The sequence below is a fragment of the Stegodyphus dumicola genome, chromosome X1 (assembly GCF_044657685.1).
Source record: "Stegodyphus dumicola isolate Sdum_Otavi_A_Nest chromosome X1, ASM4465768v1".
In the NCBI taxonomy this organism is placed as follows: domain Eukaryota; kingdom Metazoa; phylum Arthropoda; class Arachnida; order Araneae; family Eresidae; genus Stegodyphus; species Stegodyphus dumicola.
Window position 1 is genome coordinate 155577598 of NC_140780.1, and position 24163 is coordinate 155601760.

General features: G+C 32.4%; 1 protein-coding gene across 25 annotated transcripts in view; it reads left to right on the forward strand.

The window, feature by feature from the left end:
- LOC118203271 (NADPH oxidase 4-like) overlaps window positions 1-24163 on the forward strand; it is a 365714-nt gene that overhangs the window by 11766 nt on the left and 329785 nt on the right. For 22 of the 25 annotated variants that reach the window (XR_015038575.1, XR_015038569.1, XR_015038570.1 and 19 more), the window contains one exon: window positions 19398-19493. The exons of 2 other annotated variants lie outside the window; for them this stretch is intronic. Coding sequence is in view for 12 of the 23 variants with exons in the window: in XM_085807835.1 (XP_085663961.1) it covers window positions 19398-19493 (96 nt within the window). In the remaining 11 variants the exon portion in view is untranslated. Of the gene's footprint in view, window positions 1-16728; window positions 17675-19397; window positions 19494-24163 lie in introns of those variants that run through there. One more of the 25 variants, XM_085807827.1, reaches the window with a different exon arrangement.

Sequence of the window (24163 nt, forward strand, 5' to 3'; positions counted from 1 at the left end):
CTTGAAGTCACCTTTACATCCAGAGCTCTCTCAACCAATCTCGAACAAGAATTTAAGTGCCAAATAGCCTGCAATAAACAAAAACCTCCCGTTATAATCTTTGCTGTCTACATCAACATCCTCGAGTATTTCTTCACTGGATATATCTGACACTACCTATTACTCAATTATGGAACCGAGAGTACAAATTTAACGCTTAGATCCTCCACTCATTCTTACAACGTTACCAAAAATTAGCGATGAAACAGACGAAATACAGACAACAAGCACAGTATTCAAGAAGTCTGAGACAAATGCTCCAAACAAGAAAGAATGACAAAAAATGTCTTTCAAAAGACCTTTTTTTGAAGAGATCAAGTCCTTAATAGACTTCATAAAAGATTCATCAGTGGATATAGCCACAAATAACAATGAGATAATTTCTTCACCAGGCAGTCTGCAATCTACATCCTGACAAAATTCTAATGTCAATCCATATTTCTCTGTCTGTGCGCAAATTCCTCAACCACAGCTCTTTAGATATATGGCTATGATATGTATGAATATCGTCAATCAAATGTTTTTTCTTATAACCAAGAGTTCTCGTCTTCACTTCAAATTCCTAGCGATTCTCAGTGCTGCAATATTTCCTCTTCGTACTCCCGAATTCACAGCTTTAATGAACATTGCAACATCATGAGTTTGTTCCAATTATTCACACTCTTCCTTGACCAAATCCTATGCAGATTCTCTAAAATCTAGCAACAATCAAGAACGTAAACATCTTACATCATTGATAATACTTTCCAACAAAAATATAAACAACCAATAACTTCAAGATAGCCTGGACAAATATGTAAGTCACTCTTAAATTGTTTAGATACGCGCAGACAAAAAGTGGTAGGAAAAACGTCATGGTTAGATTTGAAAATATGAACTATTTTAGCTTAGCAGACGATTTTTTATTGGTCAGTTGCAAGTATAGCGTAGAATAATTTTTTGGCAAAAAAAAAAAAAAAAAAAAAAAATAGAGTCGATGCGAGACTATTGTAGCGTTATGATTTTCTATGATTTTAATCTGGGATTAAGTCGAGAAGAATGCGTTCAACGTCTACAGTTAGCATTTAGAAATTAAGGTCCATTTTGTGCTGCTATATTCAGATAGTTTACAGAATTTCACAGAGACTGCCACTCTCTTCAGGAGGAAGAACACACAGGAAGGCCGTTGTCAACAGTAATTCCGGATAATGTGCCTTCCATGCGAAAAATGTTAATCGATGATAATCGCTGAACCTACCAAATGATACAGAAAGAACTTAGCCCTGGATTCAAAATTATTCTGAATAATTGCATATGAAAAAACTAATTTGCCGTTGGGTTCCCCATAATTTAACCGAGCACCAAAAAGAGAATATGATTCCACGCCCACAATGGTGAGAAAACAACATGTCATGAAAAACGTAATGTGCAGCTTTTTCTTCAGAAGTACAGGACTGGTCAAAGCCATTAAGTTGGAAGGACGGAAGACAGTCACAGACAGCTAACTGGTACAGCACTGGCTTACAGAAATTCCTCAAAAGGTTAATGTTAGAGGATACATGCATCTTCTCATTCAGAAAGATTGACTGATTCGCACTTGAGTTTCTTGAATAAAAACACATCAAAACTGATAGACCATCCATCCTATTCACATGATGTAGTTATGTGTGTCTTCTGGCTATTTTTTAATCTAAAAAAGCATTTACGTCGACGTCGTTTTCATTCCAATGATGAGGCTATAAATGCATTTTTTTCATCGATTCCAAGAAATGAATGGCTTGAGGCATTCAGTCTTTGGAAAATTCGCCTATAGAAATGCATAGACGATGTAGGAAACTACTTTGAGCACTCCTAAAATTTCGTAAGTATAACTTTAAATACCTATGTGTATCTCAAAACTTTCAGAGTGACCAACCCAATTGCAGACTTAGGATTAAAAATCAATAAGATTTCTGAAATGAGAATAGGTGGTTTGGTCGTGCCATGTCCTGACAAGGAAGTCATCCATAAGATTAATTATGAATAACATCCATAAGAATAATGATAAAATAAATCATATCATTACTTTAAAAATGCCTTCCAAAACAACTTCTAAATGTGCTATACACAATTTATCTTACAATACCTCAACAGAAGAATTAACATACTTAATATACTAGAACTTCCATATAGATAGCACATATTTCAAGCTCTTGTTCAAATTAAATGTCAAACGCATTAACACTATTAAATGGATTACCGAATGTTCACCTTCTGCATTCATAACTCTAACGAATCAAGGAATCTTCCATCATGGCTGAAGAAGCCATAGAATTACAGAATTCTTAGGAGTCGGGCGTTCTTACAATTGTCAAGACTTTGAACATTCAACAAAAGATTCTAATTTTCGAAACTATTGTGCCTTCTGCGAAGGAAACCACAACATAAGAAAAATGCATTGCAAATAACACGATGTGCCTAAAGTGTAAACTACAAAACGGTATCAATAACACCAACTTTAACATTTACCATCTAGCCTATGCACCGTACTGTCATACGTACCACAGAGAGCAAGAGAAAAGTTATAACTAGGACGGTTTATGAAGATCTAATCTAATAAGCATCTGGTATCTATATATATTCATTAATTCGCAACGAAAATTCAGCACCTTTCTTAGACATAAAGTATCTCCATTAAAAACTTCAGCATTTTTTCTAATGCTTTACCTGTGACTGTATTTAAAGCGCCTTTCTTAGACATAAAGTATCTCCATTAAAAACTTCAGCATTTTTCTAATGCTTTACCTGTGACTGTATTTAAAGAGATTTCACTCACCAAGATGAATTGCTTCAGCACCTTAACTGTTTTGAAAATAAGAAAGCGTACTCTGAAGATATATTATGGAATCTGAATTTGGTAAAATCCAAAATCCTTGTATTTGGAGAATCCTAATGATGCAAATATTTACATGTGCAAAAGTTTTGACAAATCTGTAATTACAGATTTGAGCTTTCTACTAAAAACAGAAAGTGCATAAAAATATAAATTAACTTTGCTTGTGTTTTATAAAACTCCAGAACTGAAGAAAGAAGGCAAAAATTTGATCTAATTTCCATAGAAATGCGGGCTTATCGTGCGTTTTTGAGAGAAATCCCTTTGCGCCATATAGTGGCCTGAGCTTTTAGTGATTTTGAATTTAATAATATAATGACAGCTGTAAATAATGCTGGATATGACGTACTTAAAGTAGGAACTCTGTCTAGTCGAAATGTTTGCAAATGTCACCAAGTGCGATGGCACCAGCTGTAACTTAATCTAAAATTTAATAATTGCCTTCTTTTTGGCTGAGAGTCCCGGTTCCCACAGGAAACCTGGCGATTTGGGCTGCAACTAAATGCAACTCTTTTTGTGACGCCACGCGGGCCATCTGGTCTCTGTGGGGTGTCGTTGTTCTAGACAGAAGTGTAATAGAACAATACCCACTTTACTCTTAGGAAACATTGGGTGTCTTTGCATTTCAAACTGTGTCGAACAAAATGGCCCTCGTGATCTTTATGGTGGTTAGATACGCTGGCTGTCGTAACGATGGGTCGAGTTCGGATCTTGTAGAAGGCATAAATGTTTGTAAGTGTATCGTACCTGTGCGGTATCGGTCCCGGGCTGTTGTCCTTTTTGAATGGCTGTGTTTACGGGGGCTCCTATCGGCCCCAGGTCCATCAGCCGCTCAACCCGCCCCTGGCCTAGAATTAGTCTTGTGAACGCTAATTATATGCTGCGTTTCTGAAACTCCATTTGTGACTTTCCAGCATAATTATTGTAAGAAAGTATAGGAATTGGTATGTAGCGATTTTTTTCACATTTACAGTATCTGAATTTTGGAAAGGCCTTTAAATTTTGTTAAGTTTAGGGCAATGCCATGCTTATTTTGTCTGAACCCGTGCATTTATAATAGACCAGTTGAAAAATTATTACTAATAAGATTTAGTTTTATATTATATAATAATATAATTAATATGTTTTTATATAATATGATTCTTATATAGTTTTAACATTGTAAAAGTCTTGTACATTGGTGTCACTTACATATAAATATATATAACAAGGTAAATTAAAAAAAAAGAAAAGAATTTTCTTGTTACTAATGAATATAATAAATAACTTAATTCGCACCCATTTATTGACCTGTGGTGCAATAAATTGATTTTTAAATAGCTACATTTCGTGTCACGTGTTGCAGATACTCTATGTGAGATCATTTTTGTCAGGCGTCACACTTGCACTCTGTAATCCATTTTCAGCCCACACACGTTGAAGCACTTACGATGAAACTGACGCGGTGGCGTGTATGGTGCGGATTTTGTGTTCGTTGAAGTCGGAAGGTAACGAAAACCATATCTTTAAACATAGCCCCACACCCACACAAGAAGAAAAAAAATCGCAAGGCGTGAGTTCCGGTGAATTTAAAGGTCAGAACAGGAGCGCATTGTCTTGCTCTTTTGGACTACAAAATGGGTAAGTGTCACATGAGAAAAAGATGTCACATAGAATTTTTGTGATGTGTAGCAAGACACTCGGACAGTTAATGCTTAAGTTGAAATATTACAGACAAATAGCTGAAAAATTGTTTGTTATAATCGTTTGTAGAATGAAGTTTTTTGATTTACCCTATGCACGTGATGATGCTGTAACTTACGTGATAGGGAAATGCAGAAAGAATTTCATGTAGTGACACACACACACACATGGTCTTTATTCTCATAGCCTGTAAATATTATTTCGTGCGCTTAAATAATACTTTTAATTTACATTTACAGACACATTTACAAGCAAATTTGAATATAGCGGCATATTTTAAAGAAGATGCTGGAAACGATCCTACTAATTACAGACGAGACGAGAGAAACTGGAAGTGAATGTTATTAAGGATTTTTCGTTAATATGAGTCGGCTTCAGTATCATTATTGGTATCGCCAGCGGCTGACAACCGCCGAGCGGGCTACTTGCATGAGCACTTTCCCTTCTGATGTACAGATAACAAACCAATTTCCCTTAGAAAGTCCTCACAAAGGCATCCGTCCCGTTTGACAGGTAATCGTCACTTATGCTGCCATGCAGACGAATAAAAAAAGTAGCATTAATTGAATTGCTTTTTAAAATAATACAAAGAAATATTTTCCCCAATGGCGGGCCCTCAGCCGACTTCCGCTTGGCCATTACTATGGCCAGAAGTGGTAGTCACTTTATTAGGAAGGCACTAATAGGTGGGCCATCTTTGCCTCTCATGAAGGGACGGAAAGTTACATGCAATACAACTATGCCTTCTCCAGGATTCAAACCCTGGCCGTTTGGTATCGCAGTCGGCTTCCGTAACTACTATACTGTCTGAGCGGCAAAGCAATATTATTGGATAAATGATTGATATTTAATTTTTTAACGTCATGCATATCAGAATGATTGTGTCGTTTAGCACTTCAGAAAGCTCAATTGTTAGAAGGACATTTTTTCTTTGAACAGAAGTGGAAACTACCAAATTTAGAGGAAGATTTTCGGGGACATTAGAAATTAGTGTTAAAGAATTATCTTACGTATTTAGTTAAATTTAAAATGTTACCTTGCACACGCTTACAAATACATATATTAACATAAAAATAAAGAATAAGGAAGTGTAAAATGAATGTGTAACTGTTATCGTTTTTAAAAACGGACATGCTGTTGATAAAAGGTAGTAAGTGCGTGTATACTTGTTTAGGAAAGCATAAATTGATAATATTTAATATACTTGCTTTCCTTCATTGAAAGCAAAGAAGCTTTTAGAATAAGTTGTTTTAAATTTTTGTGCATGATAAAATTCAACATATAGTAAACTGTTTCAAATTTTGAAGCCAAGATTCCTTGGAATGACAATTGACGCTAGGAACTGATTTCGTTTATGAAATTTTCTCGCGCTGCTAATATTCGTAATCAGCGTCTTTTTCTATACTCGCATTTCAGAAAAAAATATTTTCGTTTATATATAATGCAAATTACACTGGTCTTTAAAACCGCCAGTGAAACCACAACCCAGCATCTGTGAAGGGAATGCAAGTTGGTAACAGGGTTTTTTTAAATACCAACAACACAGCGATGTTCTTTTTGTATCACGTACGCAATGATGTCATCGCGAAAAAAAAAAAAATGAAGCTATCGTTTCTGCGAAGAGACATACTGTCTATAGAAACCCCCACGCCTTCAACCCACTCAGATCTGGAATAATTCTCAAGTTCACTACTTCGCCTGAACACGCTCAGAGGTTGCAGTGATATCTGTTACTGAGTGATATTTGGGCATTTTTTATTTAGATTAGCAGCTGTATACAGATTTGGGTAACGGTACGCGTTTTATTTAACCATGCCGGCTCAGTGAAGTACTCTGTACATTATTGTTCATTAATAAAGAGCAGTTTGGGTGGTAGGAGATTCCCAGCCCGCATAAGATTCATTTACATGTAAAGAAGAAACAACAAAAAACAACAACAAAAAAAAAGGGGGGGGAGTACACGGAGGCAGCTACGCATCCATCAGATTTTGGGCAATAACGAAAAGAATTATTAAAATCGTGTTTTAATCTCTGCTTCCGTTTCCCGCTTGATATTATTCACCTTTCCTCTAGCATTAACTACTTAACATCAAAATTTTAAAACCCTCATTTTCTGCGTGGATAATAAACGAAAACACTTTTTTTAATTAAGTCTTAAAGGAATAGCTTATAGACTTTTGAAGAAAGGTGTCCTTTCGTGAAGACAGGGGGAATGCTATCTTACGGGATGTAGAAAAAGGTACTCAGGTTCATTTTGTCCCTCTGAAATCCTGGCAGAAGATAAAAAACAGATGTTCTGAATTTTGTCCTTTTGTTCCGAAATTGTGTATTTTGGATTTGCTATTCTTTTAATGTGCATATCTGCTCTTGAGAGACTCGCAAGAAAGAAGAACAGGGATTGAACTGAAATTACAAGGTTTAAGTAATCCAAACACCAGCCTAATCTTAGACTGACGAACGAGTTACTGTCCTGTCTTTACTTTTTAGTACCAGAATTTGAAATAATTATATAACACTAAAAACGACTGACAGATTTATTTGCACCTCAGTTTGAAATCACAAAGATTAAAACATCAGCAAAATAACTTTCGCTTCTTGCAGACTGGATAGACAGCAAATACTTCAGAATTATCGCCAACCACATTTTTGCTTGAGCGCTACTGTAAGGTCAATCAGGTTTTTCTGAGTTCGAATTGAGAAATTTATACCTCCCTCCTTCAAAGAAGTCAACTATACCTTCTCTGGGATTCGAAACACGGATCTTACAATTATCAAATGGACATGATGACCACTTACACCAAAGTGCATGCACGGGGAGTGCAATAATTCCTTTCATATAATTAAAATAAAAAACATGATGTTATTAAGAGAGACAGATTTTAAATTTAAACTGCAAAAGTTAAATTTAGAGAACTGAATAAAATACATAGTGTTTTCTTATATTCAATTCTCTAAATTTCTCTTTTATATATTTCATTCATTTAAGATCCATAATTCTTAACAGCGCCTTGATTTTTATTTTATTCTAACCTAGTCATTCGTTTCCTATAGAATCATTATAAATTAACTAAAGTTGACAATGACATTATATATATATTTTTTAATGTTTTAAACAAAAAATTTGTAAAAATGTTTAAAACGTGATAAAAAAGGGACAGAAAAATAAAGAAAAATAAAAAAATGTATAACTAAAACAAAAATACATAGTTTGAAAAATCTGCAAACAAAGACAGTTCGCTTTACCTACAAACATTGCAAATTATATTGATACCATACACAAGCATATACCAGGGTGTCCTTTCCTTTAGCCTTGAGTTAATGTAGTATTTTCATTACAACATTAGCAGACTAAATCTGTTTTTAAATCCTGCGTGCTATAAGATCTGCGGAATTCAGTAAGTTTTAAGGACTCTTCTCTTAAAAATTCTGAAATTAGAAACAGAGTTCTCATCCAGTGTATATATATCTATATATCTATACAAGATATGTCTTTTTCTGCGTAATGGGATATTTAGGATACTAAGCTTTGCATTCAAATTTTTTGTTTCTGTTATATTAAGTGATTAGTTTCTGAGCCGATGCTTTGTGGGGTAACTGAGTCGAATAATCGAAACAACCTTTTATCTCATTTATCTCATTTTGTAATGAGGTGTTTAGAAACTCATTATTTACAGCAGCTGTCTCAAACTCAAATCGCATCAAAAGTAGTAATATACGAAAGTAATAAAACGAAAGTAATAAAGTTACTAAGTATTTTAAATATATTTTAAGTTTCGTTTACTAAATATTTATCAAAACATGTGCAAACAATAATACTATCAAAAGGAAAAAATTGAAATTTATATTTACTTTTTAAGCTGAAATTTAAAGTTGGTACCTGCGAGATATTTTTGTTGGTTACACTTCTTAATTCAAACACATTGAAAGCTAAATGTAAAAATATTTTAAACTGACATTTATTTCAACTAATTCTAATATGTTTAGTTAATCATTTATAAGTATTATTTTAATTTCATAACCTGTTATTTTATGTTAATTCCTTTTCCTAGCAAACCTTGTTTTATTTCCCTGCCAGAAGGCAAATTTCCTGAGAGCACTAGATTCAGATTAGGTAGAATGAAGGAAGCATTTGAAAAGAAAGTTTTGGAGAATGAAATTAGAGCGTGTTCTGCCTGCTTGAAGTCCATGTTGCCAATTTTGATTCTCTAGCAATTAGAATTATGCGGAATTGAATTATTCTCGCCATTAAGCTTTTTTACGCCGATTTCAGTTAGAGCCAGCTTTCGCGCTAGTTAAACTGTAAAGCCGTTACTTACACTTTGCTAAATTTTAGTTTATCTATTATCTTTGATGTAAGCACGAGTTAGTGCCTTCTGTTAAACTTTATTTGGGTTAATAAAAGCGTTCATCACACCGTTTCACTGTCTCTGTGGTACGTACAAGATATAGCGATAATTCGTCACTTGTCTTTCAGAGTTTCGGTCTAGGGTTTCGGTTCCCTATAAAGATCAAAATATATGCATTAAATAACTTGCTTTAAATTAATTTTAAAAAAATATGAAAAATTTATAAGTTATTTACATGTGTTTGTACATATGTAAATAATCATGAATTTTATATACAAATATGAAATTTATTTGTATAATGTCCGTGCAGTGAAGAAAATTGCTTGAAATTATCTTCATCATGGATTGTAGATGCTCATCGGTCAATCGGGTTCTTTCCTTATTAATTTCAATTTAAAAAAAAACCCTGTTCACATACAAATATATTCTAAAAAAAAAAGCGATTATTCTTTGTGCAAAAATTCGTAGCTGAGCTTACTTATCTTTTGCCAGTTGCCAAAAACAGTTGATCAAATTTGTATCTTCAAGTTGTAGAGGTTACTTTAAACATGCTTTACTGTCTGTTCTTGTTTTCCATCTACTATTCCCTACCAGAATGAGTTTTTAGTTTAGTTTAGTGACGGAGGACGTGGGCACCATCCCTTTACCGTTATGGTTAATTGGTAATAACACCACGTCCACCCTTATCTAGAGACTAGTGGGACTACAGGTCATACATTACAGTACTTACGATATCGTACAATATAAATAAACCATACAATTTCCTACATATGCATGATACAGTATATAATCAAACAGGATTATTAAAGCATAATGCTGGTGCGTATAGAGTTAAAATGCAAAAGTTAAGATGTAAAATACTAAGTAGCGATTTAAGTTATATGACTAAATAATATTATATTATTCATGCATAAAAACCTTAAAAAAATAAAATAAAAAATAAATAAATTAAATTAAAAAAAAGAAAAAAAAATACAATATCCTACATATGCATGATACAGTATATAATCAAACAGGATTATTAAAACATAATGCTGGTGCGTATACAGTTAAAATGCAAAAGGTTAAAATGCAAAATACTAAGTATCAATTAATTATATGATTAAATATTATTATATTATTCATACATAAAAACCTTCAAAAAAATAAATAAATAAAAAAATAAGTAAATAAATATTGTGCTGTATATATATATATGGATTTAAGATCATACAACATTATATATATATATATATACATACATAGAATATGCCATACAAAATAATACACATACACATTAGGAGCAGAATGTGGAATATAGGATCATACAAATACAGGATCAAGTCGTGAGGATCATTGAAAAGTACATACTTAATGTGCTTCACAAATTCAGCCATAAGTATCATTCATACAAACGTAAGCATTCTGGAACAACAAAAACCAATAATGGTGTACCCTCATATTTGCTACAATACACTACACTGGTACAGTAATTTCTTATGAAATATTTTACTTTTACATTTCAGAGACACAAAATTTGATAGAATTTGTACTGAGTGACTATTTGAAAGGGTACGTTAAGACTGTGGTAACTAATAAGCAAAGAAAACATATTGTTTTTCATAGGGGGTGCATAAGATACACTACAATGATCATTTCATTAGATCAGTCCGTTATAAGAATATCACTAAAATCTATAAATGTAGCATTAAACCAGAGTTTACCACGAAGATTATGTACTTTGCATCAATACATTATGCCTATGAATGCTACACCTGGCACAGGTCTATTCCAAGACCTTTAACCTTTTCCATAACCTTGTTAATTTTATTAATCAAGTGCCTCTGCTTGATTAGAAATTTGCAAAAGGCTTGACGATTTTGCGAAGGGAATCTGATATGTAAGCCTTCTGTAAGAGGGCATTTTTCAAGGTAATGCTCCGGAGAGCCTAACTCTCCGCAGGTGCAAAAACTGGAATCGCTTATTTTAAATCTCTCAAAATAAAGAGGAAAAGGGCCATGCCCTGAAATATAACGTGTCAGATGGAAATTTCCACAGCATCTATCTTGTGTAATGTAAGAAATATGGTAATAAGTACGACGACCAGTGGTACTATAATCCCATTCTTCTTGCCACTTACTGATTGCTTTGAGACGTAGTGCAGATTTCAAATGTGAATGCGGCCAAGGTATGTGAATTTGTTCAGCAGCAATTCCAAAAGCGGCCTCCTTGGCGAGAGTATCTGCAACTTCGTTTCCATATTCACCCATATGTGCCTTTATCCAAGCTAAGTGGATGTCATGGCGTTGATATTTTCTAAGATCTTGTTGAATATCTCTAATGATTTTGGATGGGTGTTCTGGATTACTAATCGCATAAATAGCTGAAAGGCTATCAGATTTTATAGTAGCCTTTAGGATTTGGTGGGTTAGCAAGTAGCGAATAGCTTGCGCTATTGCTACTGCTTCCCCTTGAAAGACACTGTTATTGTTAGCCAAATGGCCCTTCCATTGTGCAATGACACTATTTTCTTGTAAGACAGCAAATGAATGAGTTTTTAGTATCGCGTTTTATGTAAATGAGTTAGAAGGAGTATTTAAGGAAGGTTCAACTTGTTTCGAGAGAGACTGTTTAGGTGTCCTCAGTGGCGCGTGTTTGTCATCTGGCTACTTCGTTCTTAAATCTATTGCGCTCGGCCATTATTGTACATGTCTTTTGATAATCGCCGGCTAGGTTAAATTAAGGGCCAACTAAGTTAGGTATTTGTGTCTAGCTTCGGCTAAGTCTGTTTAGTTTAGTTTTAGATTAGTTTCTTATTTTCTTAAGTTAAAAGCCCGAGTGGAGACTCTCCTGTTAAGCCCGAGAAGGGGCCATTTATTATTTTTTTGAGTGAGTAAAAGGGTATTTTAATCCTTCGCTAGACTTATATAAATTAATATATTATATAAATTAATATATTACAATATATATAAATTAATATATAAATTAATATATAAATTAATATATTAATATATATAAATATAAATATATAAATTAATATATTATATAAATTAATATATTACTTAAATATTCGAACTCAGCGATAAGTCGCTCCTTAGTTCACTAGGTTCCTCTACATTACATTTAACATAGAAAAAGTTATGAGGAACATTATAAAGTCTCTGAATAAAATTTAAATCACATTGTAAATTAATTAACTCGATTTATAGATTTTCTGGTACTTTGTTTACTTTTGTTTTTAACCATAATGGAAATAATGTAAATTTGGACTTCAAATAGTTAAAATCTTGAAGTCTTTGCTACAAAAATATAATTGAAATGAATTCGCAAGCCGCATAAAATTGCTTGGGGGGGTAGCATGCAGACAGCGAACTTCCAGTTTGAGACTACTGAATTAGAGAATTACGGATGATGCAAGAAACGGAGATCATTATCATATGCCAGGTATATGGCCTTTTTCTCTCTTTACCTTTAGAATATTCAGTTTTTGGTGACTAACCTGGGTGTCAGTAAGGTGGCTTCGTGGTTTGCCTAAAAAAGTTTGTCAGCCAGTTTTCTCCTATTATAAAATTTTCTCTGACTCAGGTTTTACGTTGTTACGCAGAACCGGGAGCCAAAGGCTCATTAATGGTAACTGAATATAAATTATATTAAATTACTGTGCATAAATCATTTTAAAGCATAATATCAGTGTGTAGAGACATTAGAATTTTTTTGGGAGCTGGGGAGATGAAAAGTGAGCAATGCCATGCCGTGATTCGAACCACGGACCTCTCGAATACGCATCGAGCGTGCTGACCACTACACCACGAAGGCATGCCAAGGAGGCGGGAGAAATACCTTATAAGTGATAGGAATATTTACTGCGGTTTGGGTCTGCTTATTCACAGACATCCAGACCGCTGTAACAGAAACGAATCCCAGTTTCAACTGCGGGGCCGGTGAAGGTGATCAAGAAAGACTCACGGACCTTTGGCGGTGTATTCGTTTTCTCATCTTGTAAGAGTAAGAAAACGAGACATTTGTCTGCGAAAGGACAGACGAAAATGCATTCGGGCGTCAGGAAAGCTGTTGCCTTAATCCCTTCTGTAATAATGGTGTAATGTTACTCTTTTTTCTTTCCAACTTTGTGATTAACAAAGTAGGCCTGCACTAAGTTTTTAAATAAATCTGAAACGACAACCTGTCTCCTCCGAAATTCAGCATCGTCCTCATCAAGTGTGAGATCAGCAGTGTCTTAGAAGTGTGTGTACTGTGAGGATGGTCGCGACGATCAGCGTCCATAAAAGTTTTAAATTGGGGGAAAACAGCTACAGGTTCCAGGCCAACTTGGGCCACCAAGTGTATTAACCCACTCGGATAAGTACTTTGGGTTTTTTTATATTGAGGCAGTGAAGTGATTTAATTTATTTCTGTAATTTAATAGTACATACAATTTCGAGTGACTGCTTTTTTTTAGTCAACATTGTTTTGGTTTTGCGTTTCAATTAAGAAAACATAAATTAAAAAAATTTAAATTTGTTTAAGTAAATTTTTTAGTATCTAAAATGTTAATGAGTTCTGCCGAAATTATTTATACAGTTGAATGTGTAAGAGGAAAAGAATTATAATTCTCAAGGTTCTAAATCTTAGTTGGTATTTTGACATATCATTTCTAAGTCGTATTGAATGTTTTAAATATTAGAATTTTCTGTTACAGTGCCTAGAACATTACTTTGTATAAGAATTATAAGACTTGAAAAATTTTCAGTTGAACGCGTGAAAGGGAAAGATTAGAAATTCCTAGCACCTTATGTTTAAATTGTTGTTATATTGATAGTTAGTTATGAGCATTTATGTATATATATTTTTTCAATTTACATTTGAATGCATGCCTTAATATTCTCAAAATGTTTTGATGATCTGAATGTAAAGTGTATTGTATTAACATAAATCCTCAAGTTCACCAATTATAATTGATTTCATTATACTAATTCAGAAGTCAACAAAAATCAGCGTTATATTTACAAAAATTTATTTTTGTAAATATAACGCTGATTTTTGTTGTTTGACTTCTGAATTACTATTTATTCGGCGTGTTATTGTGTCTTGATTTCATTATGTGCATATTATAGTGTAAATTGTCTTGAATTTGTGCTTTAGATAAGTTGAATTTGTTGTGAAAAAAATTAAGCGTTAAAATTTACTCCTGATAGTTGAGACTGCTATTTGTTTTTAATATATATTCATATATATATATATATGTCATGATAAAAGCAAAGGAAAGGACGGAACACTGTAGATGCTTGATTAGACCCATATTGAAGAAGATTTTGATTGCGCAGTATGCTAGTAATGCTAACTTGGTAATATCTAAAGAACTTGGCAGTCGAAGCAGTTTTAATTCCATTTTTATTTCCAATTGATATTTGTGGTCACAATCACCTTGGCACTCTAGTTATGCCTATTCAAGAACATTACATTTTTGATATAATTGAGAAGGAAAGCAAGCCAGCGAAATTACATCTTAGCAGAGCAGAGGGCAAAAGCTGAAGTGCGTAGTTATGCAAGATGGAAGCACGCGAAGAGAAAAGTTTTGGTTTACAATTCAGTGATTGGTTGTCAAGAGGCATCTGGTATTAACGGTTACGTAAGATCGCATGATTAATCTGAATGACGCAATGCAGATAAGTTATTACGATTTTAGAATAGAGTGGAAGAATTTATGTTTATAGTTATATTATAATTCTGATTCATACATTTTTTATCTTACATATTTCCCCCCTTCAAAAAGAAAAAGGCGTAGCGACAGAGAAGCCTTTTTAAAGAGAAAGAGTGAAAACACTAGCAAATGTAAAAAAAAAAAAAAAAAAAAAAAAAAAAAAAACATAAATCATAAAATTTTGATTCTATAAAAGTATAATTTATAAATATCAATTTTTTTTAAATTAATTTTTAATTTTTAGAGTCCTATTGCATTTTTCAGCATTTCAGTCCAAAAGTCTTTTTGTCTGAGAGTTCACATAATCATAATTCTTCAGGGAAGGTTCTTGATACCACAGAATATCACAAAATAAACTTTTACATAATCATTACTTATAACTAAATGTAATGCACATAAATATTTATGATACTTATATCCATACTGATAAATTATAATTTAACATCATAAATAATAGGATTAAGATTTTCAGAATTTATGGTTTCACCGTTATCATCTTTCATTTACAATTCCTGATTTTACCAAACTGGAAGCCTCGCAATACTTCTAAACAAACATATCCATCAATAGGGCTGTCCTCTTGAGCTAACCAGTGTGTTCTCTGCACTGGTGGCCCAGGGTGCCTAGGCAGTTACTTGAAAAGGCCTCCGTTCCTTGCATTAAGGTAACTGGCCTTTGAGAACTGCACTAATACATTCCATAATAAAAAAATATAATAATAATAATAATATAAAAAATTTACATGCATTCATAAAATGAGAGCCTCTAACATTATCTTGCATGAAGAGGGTAAAAGGAACAACTGTACAGAGGTAATTACAGGCCTCTGTTTTAGGAACCCAGTACTCCCTCGACATACACTATACTTAACATACAATCACCCATAAATTTAACATGCATTTACCATAATTTCATATTACGTATCTGTAATAATTTCACTTATTTTTTACACCAACTTCATTTTTAGAATAGTTATAAAATTCGTATTCAAAATTCTCAACAAAATTTCAAAAACATAAAAACTAATCTTAATATCCTTCCCTATGAATAATTTAAGTAGCTTAAATTTCGTTACTTAATTTGCTCACACATAACAATGAAAAATTAGAAAAATTAATGAACAAGAATTTCAGATTTTCTCAAAACAAATTGCAGAAATTTTAACCAAAGCTGAAATGAAAACTATAGAATCCGCAGCACATTAAATAATTTAGTTCCTGAGCTAAATTCACACGAATGTTATAATTTTTGAGCTGTTGAAAAAGCGGAAGTGCAAATAATTTTCTGTCGCACATACTTGCAAACACTAACTCAGATCGACCTTGAACCCGCTGTAATGCTTAATTCCTAAACCGTAATTCACTGATGATTTCCTTTTCACTAGGCATTCGAACTTCTCAATTTATCGAGAGAAAATCGAGCAAAATTTTTATATATTAAAATACTTTCCCTAAAAAACATAATTAAATAATATGAAAGTTGGCATCTTAATTTGTAACATAATAGAAATATTTTCATCAGCAAAAATTTGAAAGAATTTTATTTGAACATTTAGTTTGTGAAAAAAAATTTTGAACTTTTACCATGTGGAACTATCAAGAACTTTACAAACTTTCATTGACATTCTTACCTCAGAACTCTAAAATATGCTATTGTTTAAAAATAATATAGGGCTAAGATTCATAATTCAATTCAAAATTTTATGACATTCAGTCAAATGTCAAAATTGAATCAAAATATCGGTCAAAATTTTATGACAATAATTTTTTGTTTAAAAGTTAATATGTTTGTATTTCAAAATGATATCTTTCACATTTGCTGCTCTAATGCTTGTTCTTCCATCCTGCTCACCCAACTTTTCTTTTGAAGGGGGGGGGGGATATGTAAGATATAACAAAATATGATAGCTGTTTCAAAAAAATAATTGACGACCTCAAAATTAACATTCTAAATTTGGTAATCTGCCCCTAAATTCATCTCTTCTCACAGGTTCCAGACTTTTCTATCTTATGTAACGTTTTAATGCAGATGCCTCTCGTCCAATCAAATTACATCTAAACCAAAAGTGTGAACTGAAACTTCAGCCTTCTTGCTATGAAAGTACTATAACCTTTCCCTTTTTACCGAATAGCGTTCCTGCTGGCAAAATGCTTATAAACCATGCTGCTGCTGCTTACGATAACGTTCTAATTCAAACTGCAATTTATGTATTCAAATATTATTAAGAAATATCTTATATGAAAAAGGATGATTTGATATGCATGGAAAAAATAAAGATTGTGATTTTTCAAGATATGTTGTGCTAAATTGCGTCATCATGCTTTCCACTCTGCCACCTTCAAACCACAGTTTCATTACAATAATATGGCGCAGACGATTTTCGACCCTACAGGCGTGGAACTTCAGTGCAGTTTATTTCAACTAATCTCACATCGTTTAACGAATGTAAAAAATGAAAAAGGTAACTAGTCATGTGAATTCCCAATCAAGCCACTACAGTCTTCTCGGTCATCTACGCAGTATCGTAAGCTGTTGAGAGTTCCACAGCTTTCATCTACGCATTTTGAAATCATCACATATTTATAAAAAGTCAAGACAGGATTAATCTGGTGCAAATTTCCCCAATGTTCTTCGAACTCTGCTGCCCCAAACTTCCAGTGAATCACCAAATTCGTTTTCGGTGTGTGATTTAACGCATATTCAAAACGTGCTTTGAAATCATCAAGTATCTGTGAGTTCAAAAGTGAAAAGTGTTTTGAATCAAGGTCAACGCCGCAGCGTAGTGAAATATGGTTAATGTTTCTTGCTCGCTTCGAATATTCGTGATGTTATGCATTTCCGATAATCGCGTAAAAAGAAAAACATCCTAAGTGCGTTAAGATAGCAACCTCATGAGGCAAAGAGTGTTTTGTGCACATTTTGCGTGTTTCAGTGCTCTAAAGAATATAATATTATGAGAAGTTATTAATGTGATATTGAAGTGGTATAAAGTTTCAAAATGAGTAAATTACGTTAAAAAAAAAAAAAAAAAAAAAAAAAAAAAGAAGTAAAAAAAAAAAAACTTTGCGTTTGAGGGTTAGTATATTATAATTTATTGATGATAAAGTTTTGCTTTAATAATTCAAAAATATTATGATTTATTTAAAATGTAGTTTTGTATTTCTGAATTGGGAAAAAGAAATTATTGAATTTGGAAAAAAATTAGGCATGTTATACTATGGAAGGTTTCTAATGCGAATAATATTTTTGTACTATTGTTTAAAATTTTTTTTCGAATTTTTACTGTATTTTAAGAATGAAATTATTGTTTGAAAATTTTAAATTCTGAGAATTTCTTTAATGTTTTTATGATAAACATTGAAGGCTCTCACCTTATGAAAAAAATACATTTTTTTAATATAAATATTTTTATTTTTTCATATAATGGAGTGTGTTTATAATATTCATATGGAATGACAGCAGTTCGGAAAAAGCCATCGTATTTTTTTTTTTTTTTATTTTACATATATATATAAGAAAACGAGAGAGAGAGAGAGAGAGTCGTTAGATTTCATCTTAAATTGTGGTTATGTCATGACAATCTGAGAAAAAGTTATCAAAGAGGATCTTAAAACATTGGCTGAAGCCTTAGAGGAGAAGGTCGGGCCTGAGCTTAAGATAAGGGATCTAAGGCAGCGGATTATGAGAAATGACGTCTACGAGGCATAACTTGTAAAAAATGTGTTAGAAAAGATCACTTTAATGAGGCTTGAGAGGGAAAAAAAGAACAGGACGGAATGAAAAAAGAAGCGGAAGAAAGGAAGTAGAGAATTAAAAGAGAAGAGGAAGAGAGGTAAGATAGAATAAAATTCAAAATAACTGAAATGAAATTGGAAGCCGCTAACGGAAATGATCCTATTTACTAGTGGGAATGGAGAAAGTGTGCCTATCAAAAGCTGTTTCGGGCTCCAAGAAGTGATCCAAGAATTTGATCCCGAAGAGAACGATATTAATTTGTATCTAGTCATGCTTCAGCACCGAGTAAAACGGGCGAATCTAAACCAATTAGAAAGTGTGTCTGTTTTATTGACACTTTTGCCAACTGATATAGTTCCGCTTATCATGCGACATCCAGAACAGCAGGCTTATGACTACCCTTACGTAAAAAGGATACTGCTTAAAAGGTTTAAGCTTAGTTCATAAAAATTTCGCATCAAATTTACGCAATCCCGAAAAAAGCTCAAACCTCTTGGAGGGATTTGAATTAAGGATTTTTTTTTTTTTTTTAAGAATGGGTCACAGGCTTGGAAATTAAAGATTTTGTACTTTAAAAGATCTTAATGATAACGGATAAGTGAAGCCTCGAGTAAATTTCGAAGTGCGTCAGCATTTTATTGATGAGTGATCGAAGATGGAGTCTCCAAATATATCAGCTGAGTTATTAGAAGACCATGAAAACGAACGTAAATTCCGGAACAGTCACTCCAGTTCATAGCTCAGAGTCACAATAAGATATAAGTGCTTTTTTTCAATATCATGGGAGTTTTTGTGCACTATAGTATCCACGGCAGAAAACTGACAAAAAGTAATATATTACACTAACCAAAGTTTCCGCAGTATCCGAAGTTCGGATGCTCTGGAGCAGCTGTTTATCTAATTCTACTCTGCCTAAATATCAATGTAAAAAGATTTAAAACTTTAAACGAGAAGAGTGTGGACAATCATTTTCTTCTTTAAATTTCATAAACTTGTTACATTTGATCTAAATATGTATCTAGTAAAGCATAACTAATTTCTTTTCTGCGATCTTTCTTTACAGATCTCTTGGCTAATCCTAATATCTTTCATTTTTTGGTCATCTTATTCAAGATACCTTAAAGATCCGAAGTATTTCTATTTGAGAGAAATATTAGGAGTAAGTAATGAATCATTTTCTTTTTGTGTTGTGAGATGCTTTAGTGCCTAAATATAATTCATTCTGATTTATGTTCTCACTCCCTTCCCTTACTACATTTCCAACATCAGTTTGAAACTTACGCTAATGTAGTTACTCCCAGTACATATTTTTAATGGCATTTTTGGCAGACCCGGATAATGCATCCGTCTTTTTCTGTTCGTTAAAAATATTAATTGATTAGCCGCCCATTGGCTTAACTTGCTTGTTAAATTTGCTCCCTTAAAAATATCATAAATCCGTCTATCACCTTTACAGAAATAAATTTAGTTGATTTATCCTCTATTTTTAATTTCTGAAATAAAAAAGGACTTTTCACAATTAAAATGAAAGTTTAAAAAAAATAGCATTTAGCTTCTAATACCTTCTTTCAGTTTTTGAAAACGTTGCATGGAATAACTTCACTAAGTTCACTTCTAACTTTGGGTTAAAATTTAGATCAAACTTTCCTTCGTAAAAATTTTTCCCTTCGTAGGGCTGTTTATTGAAGGTTCGTAAGTTCGAAATATTGAGAAATGACATCTACTCTATGATAATGCAATTGTATTTCAAGTGCATAAGGTGCCTTTGAATAACTGTCAACGTTTCTCAGCCCACCAGCGGCCGAGCGGTAAAGTCGCTGAACACTGGTAGTTCGGTCCGAGGTTCGAATCCCGCGAACGGGCTGGCTGCATGGGCGTTTTCGTGGTTTTCCCCAGGTGTAACGTGTATACGAGCCAGTTTCCCTTAGAAAGTCCTCCACGAAAGGCATCCCTCCCCTTAGGCAGATAGCCCTCGTGTGCTTTGCCATAATTAAATACGCTAAATACACCAGCGTTTCTCATGCCCCTTGTGAAACTGTTTTGCTTAAAGTGGACTTATTTATTCACTACACAAGTGAATACTTATGAAATTTCAGGAATTTAAAAACATGAATAAATTTTAAAGTAAATAAATGTTTTTATTTTCTTTAATTATATACAGCTGCACTCCATCTTACGTTAGTGTTAGGTAAGTGAAATTGGTTTTAAATTCCCCTTAACTACGTACGGTAGTACGAAATGTACAGTGGATACGGGTACGCTGCCAAGCAGATATACAGTGTTCTTACTTGATAATATAGTTTCACAAAAATTTTAAAAAAAAAATTATCCAATTATATTTACGCGCAAAATGCTGCTGAAAAATTAATCAATTATAGACAAAATAATAAGAAATTTAAAACCAAAACCACAAAGCTTTGAAGGAAATAAAATTTAAAATAAGTAAAATCCCTTAATGTCGAAATAAGAAACGTAAAAGACCCCATGAACTCAGTGTTATGAAACCAGATGAAATGCAGAAAAATATAGAAATACATGTAATAGGAAAAGAAATACAATTAAAATCCGCTTCAGCGGTTATCAAGATGAGGAGGTAGGTCAGATTCAATTGAACCCCTCCTCTCAGAAACACCACTCTGTTTCTATTCATCCAAAATTAGCTGATGAACCATATTAAATTATTTAATTATAATTGTTCATCCGAAAATTCTGAATGCCTCCTCTATAAAATAAATACACAAAAACAAATTTAAATGCAATGAATTCAGTGCCTGTTAAAGCAAAAGTAAAACATATACTATTTAACAATGTTAAAATTAAAAAGTAATAATTTACAAAATGTAGTAATAATTAACAAGGAACAAAAGTTTTGAACTTACTATTGAAAGAACAAAGGAATGAAGGACAGTAATTCAAAAGTAAAAAGGGACGCTAATGAGTGCCTGTTTGTCGCTATTGGCAATACAAATCGATGAAAAATTTGAAATCTCCCAAAAGGTGAATTATTGTAAGCTATTTTTATTTTTAAATTTGGAAAGCATTAAAATATTACAAATAAAAAAAGGAAAAAAAGAGACAAATTTTAGAAAAAAACTAAAATTTTCACGCCATGGGCTTATGATGACGGCTTAGAATAGAGTGGCCCTCTGTTAATAAAAGTATAAGCAACAGTTGTAGCATTTTATGAAAGAAGTTCTATAATTCTGTTACTGAAAAGGAGCTGCATAATTGAACAATCTATTCTATTTCCAAAATAAATAAGTGTCAGTAATGAATAAAATTTATGCTTTTCACAAAAAATGGAAACTATGTTTATATACTGCAAACGATAACTTTACCAATTTATATGCAATTCCAAAATTTTATAAAAATCCTGTCAAATGTATATTTATAGCAAATAGTACTAAACACCGCAAGACGAATTTTGATAATATATTTAAAAATCTGCTTAAATCAGTATGTAATTTAATTTTTAATAAAGCTAATATTGATAAGCACAACGGTTGGATTATTAACAACAAACTGCAAATAATTGAAAAAATTAAAAATCTAAAAGTTTACAATGTCAACAACTATGAAAATATCTACACAGCTCTTCCACTTAAAGAAATCTATGAAAGTCATCTTAAACTTCCAAATTTTTTTCCCTGAAACGCTTACTTTACTAGATTTACCAAAATGGAAAGATTATCTCTATTTCCTTCTTTTAAATAATTTTTTAAATAATTTTATCAAGCAAGCAAACAATCTTTAACTGCAAACAAATAGTATTCCAATGGGAAGTTCTTATTCGACTCACTTATGTAACCTCTACTTATTTTCTAAAGAGTACAAGTTTCTTAAAAGCCTTTCAGAAGATGATTTCAATAAAATCTGCGCCTACATTCAGACACTGCATTCAACAATAATAATGTTATTGAAATAAACAACATCTACCCAAACTGTTTAAAACTTAACAGGACCAATAAGAATTAGTTAATTGTTGATTATCTGGATCTAATTATTTATAATCTTAAAGAAGTAACATTTGATGAAAGAAGAAAATTCAATTTTTCAATAATTAAACTTAACTTGGAATACCAACATCTCTAGAAAAGTTATTGCAAACACAATTTTAAATCAAATTGCCAAAATAAAAAAAAAGTATGCGCAGAAATTGAACAACAACGGCAAAAAAATTTCTTCTTCTTACTAAAATATTACAAGAAAATGAAATTCCAAATAACTTCCTTAACAATCTACATAATGAAATTGGAGTACCTACACATTTTTTTAAAGTAATGAGGTTCTTTATCTGAAAGCTCAAATAAGAGAAGAATGTTTAAGAAAGATTTATAGTGTAATTTGTAAATGTGTAATTACTGTACAATTTTTCTTGATTTAATTGTTCTATTAACAGAGGGCCAACTCTGAGTCGTCATGATAAGCCCATAGCGTGAAAATAGTATTCTTGCTAGCATTTTTTTCTTTTTTCATTTTCTTACTTGCAGTACTTCAATTCTTTCCAAATTTAAAAATAAAAATATCTTGCAATAATTCACCTTTTAGGAGATTTCAAATTTTCCATCGCCAGTTTATATCGCCAATAACGCCAAACAAGCAACCATTAGCTTCATTTTTTCTTTTTGAATTACTATCTTTTGTTCTTCCAGTAGTACTCGTAAGTTCAAAATTTTTGTTCTCGGTTAATTATTAATATATTTTGTAAATTATTACGTTTTAATGTGAATTTTAGCGTAAGTAAATCATATATATTTTACTTTTGCTTTATTAGGCACTGCATTTATTTCATTAATTTGTGCGTGTGTGTATTTTTATTTCAATATGAAAGAAGGGCTGCTGTGTAGAGACGATAATCAAAATTTTCGAATGAACTATTAAATAATTTAAAAATGGTTCATCCGCTAATTTTGGATGAACCGAAACGCAGTAGTTTTCCTGGGAGAAGGGTTCATTTGATTCTGATTTACCTTCTCTTGATAACGTTAAATCAGATTTTAACTGTATTCCTTTTCCTATTATATGTATTTTTGTTGTTATGGGTATTTCTTCTGATATAAAGTCACTGAGCTGATAGGTTTTTTTACATTTTTTATTGGGAGATTTAGGGTTTTAAATTTCATTTCTTTCTTGTCTCTGTGGTTTGGGTTCTAAATTTCTTACTATTTTGTCTATAATTAACTAATGTTCTTACTTGATATATATGACTGTAACATAAAGAAAAAACCGTAGTGTACAGTCATGACCTGTATGAATATTATGATTGTTAAACCATAGTGGCTGCATTAAGTAATTCAATAATTCAGTGGTCTCAAACTAGTGTCCTGCGAAGAAAAATTATGCGGCTCGCGAAGTCATTTCAATTATGTATTTGTTACAAATACGGTGTTGCAAAGATTTCAAGATTTTAGTCATTTTAAGTCCCAGTTTATATTATTTTCATTTCCATTAAAAATGAACAAGAATAACGCGCCAGAAAATCTATAAATGAAGGTTATTGATTTACAATGTTGCATAAATCTTATTCAAAGATTTGAAGATATGGATTTCATTAACTTGTATTTGTACTTGTCAGAAAAATAAATAAGCTCGGTTACGAAATTTCGCTCTAAGAATAATCACTTTGTTTGGGAATACATTTGTCTTTCACTATTATAAACTGCAACTAACCCTTATGAAAGCGAGTTATCGCTATGTCTGAATACAACAAAGACTTAAAAAGGGTTTAAAAGACCCTTTATTTTAAACTAAAATGGATGAACAGAACGCACCTCTGGGGCTTACAAATCGGCCAACATTTACGGCGAGAAACTTAAAGTAGAAATTCAA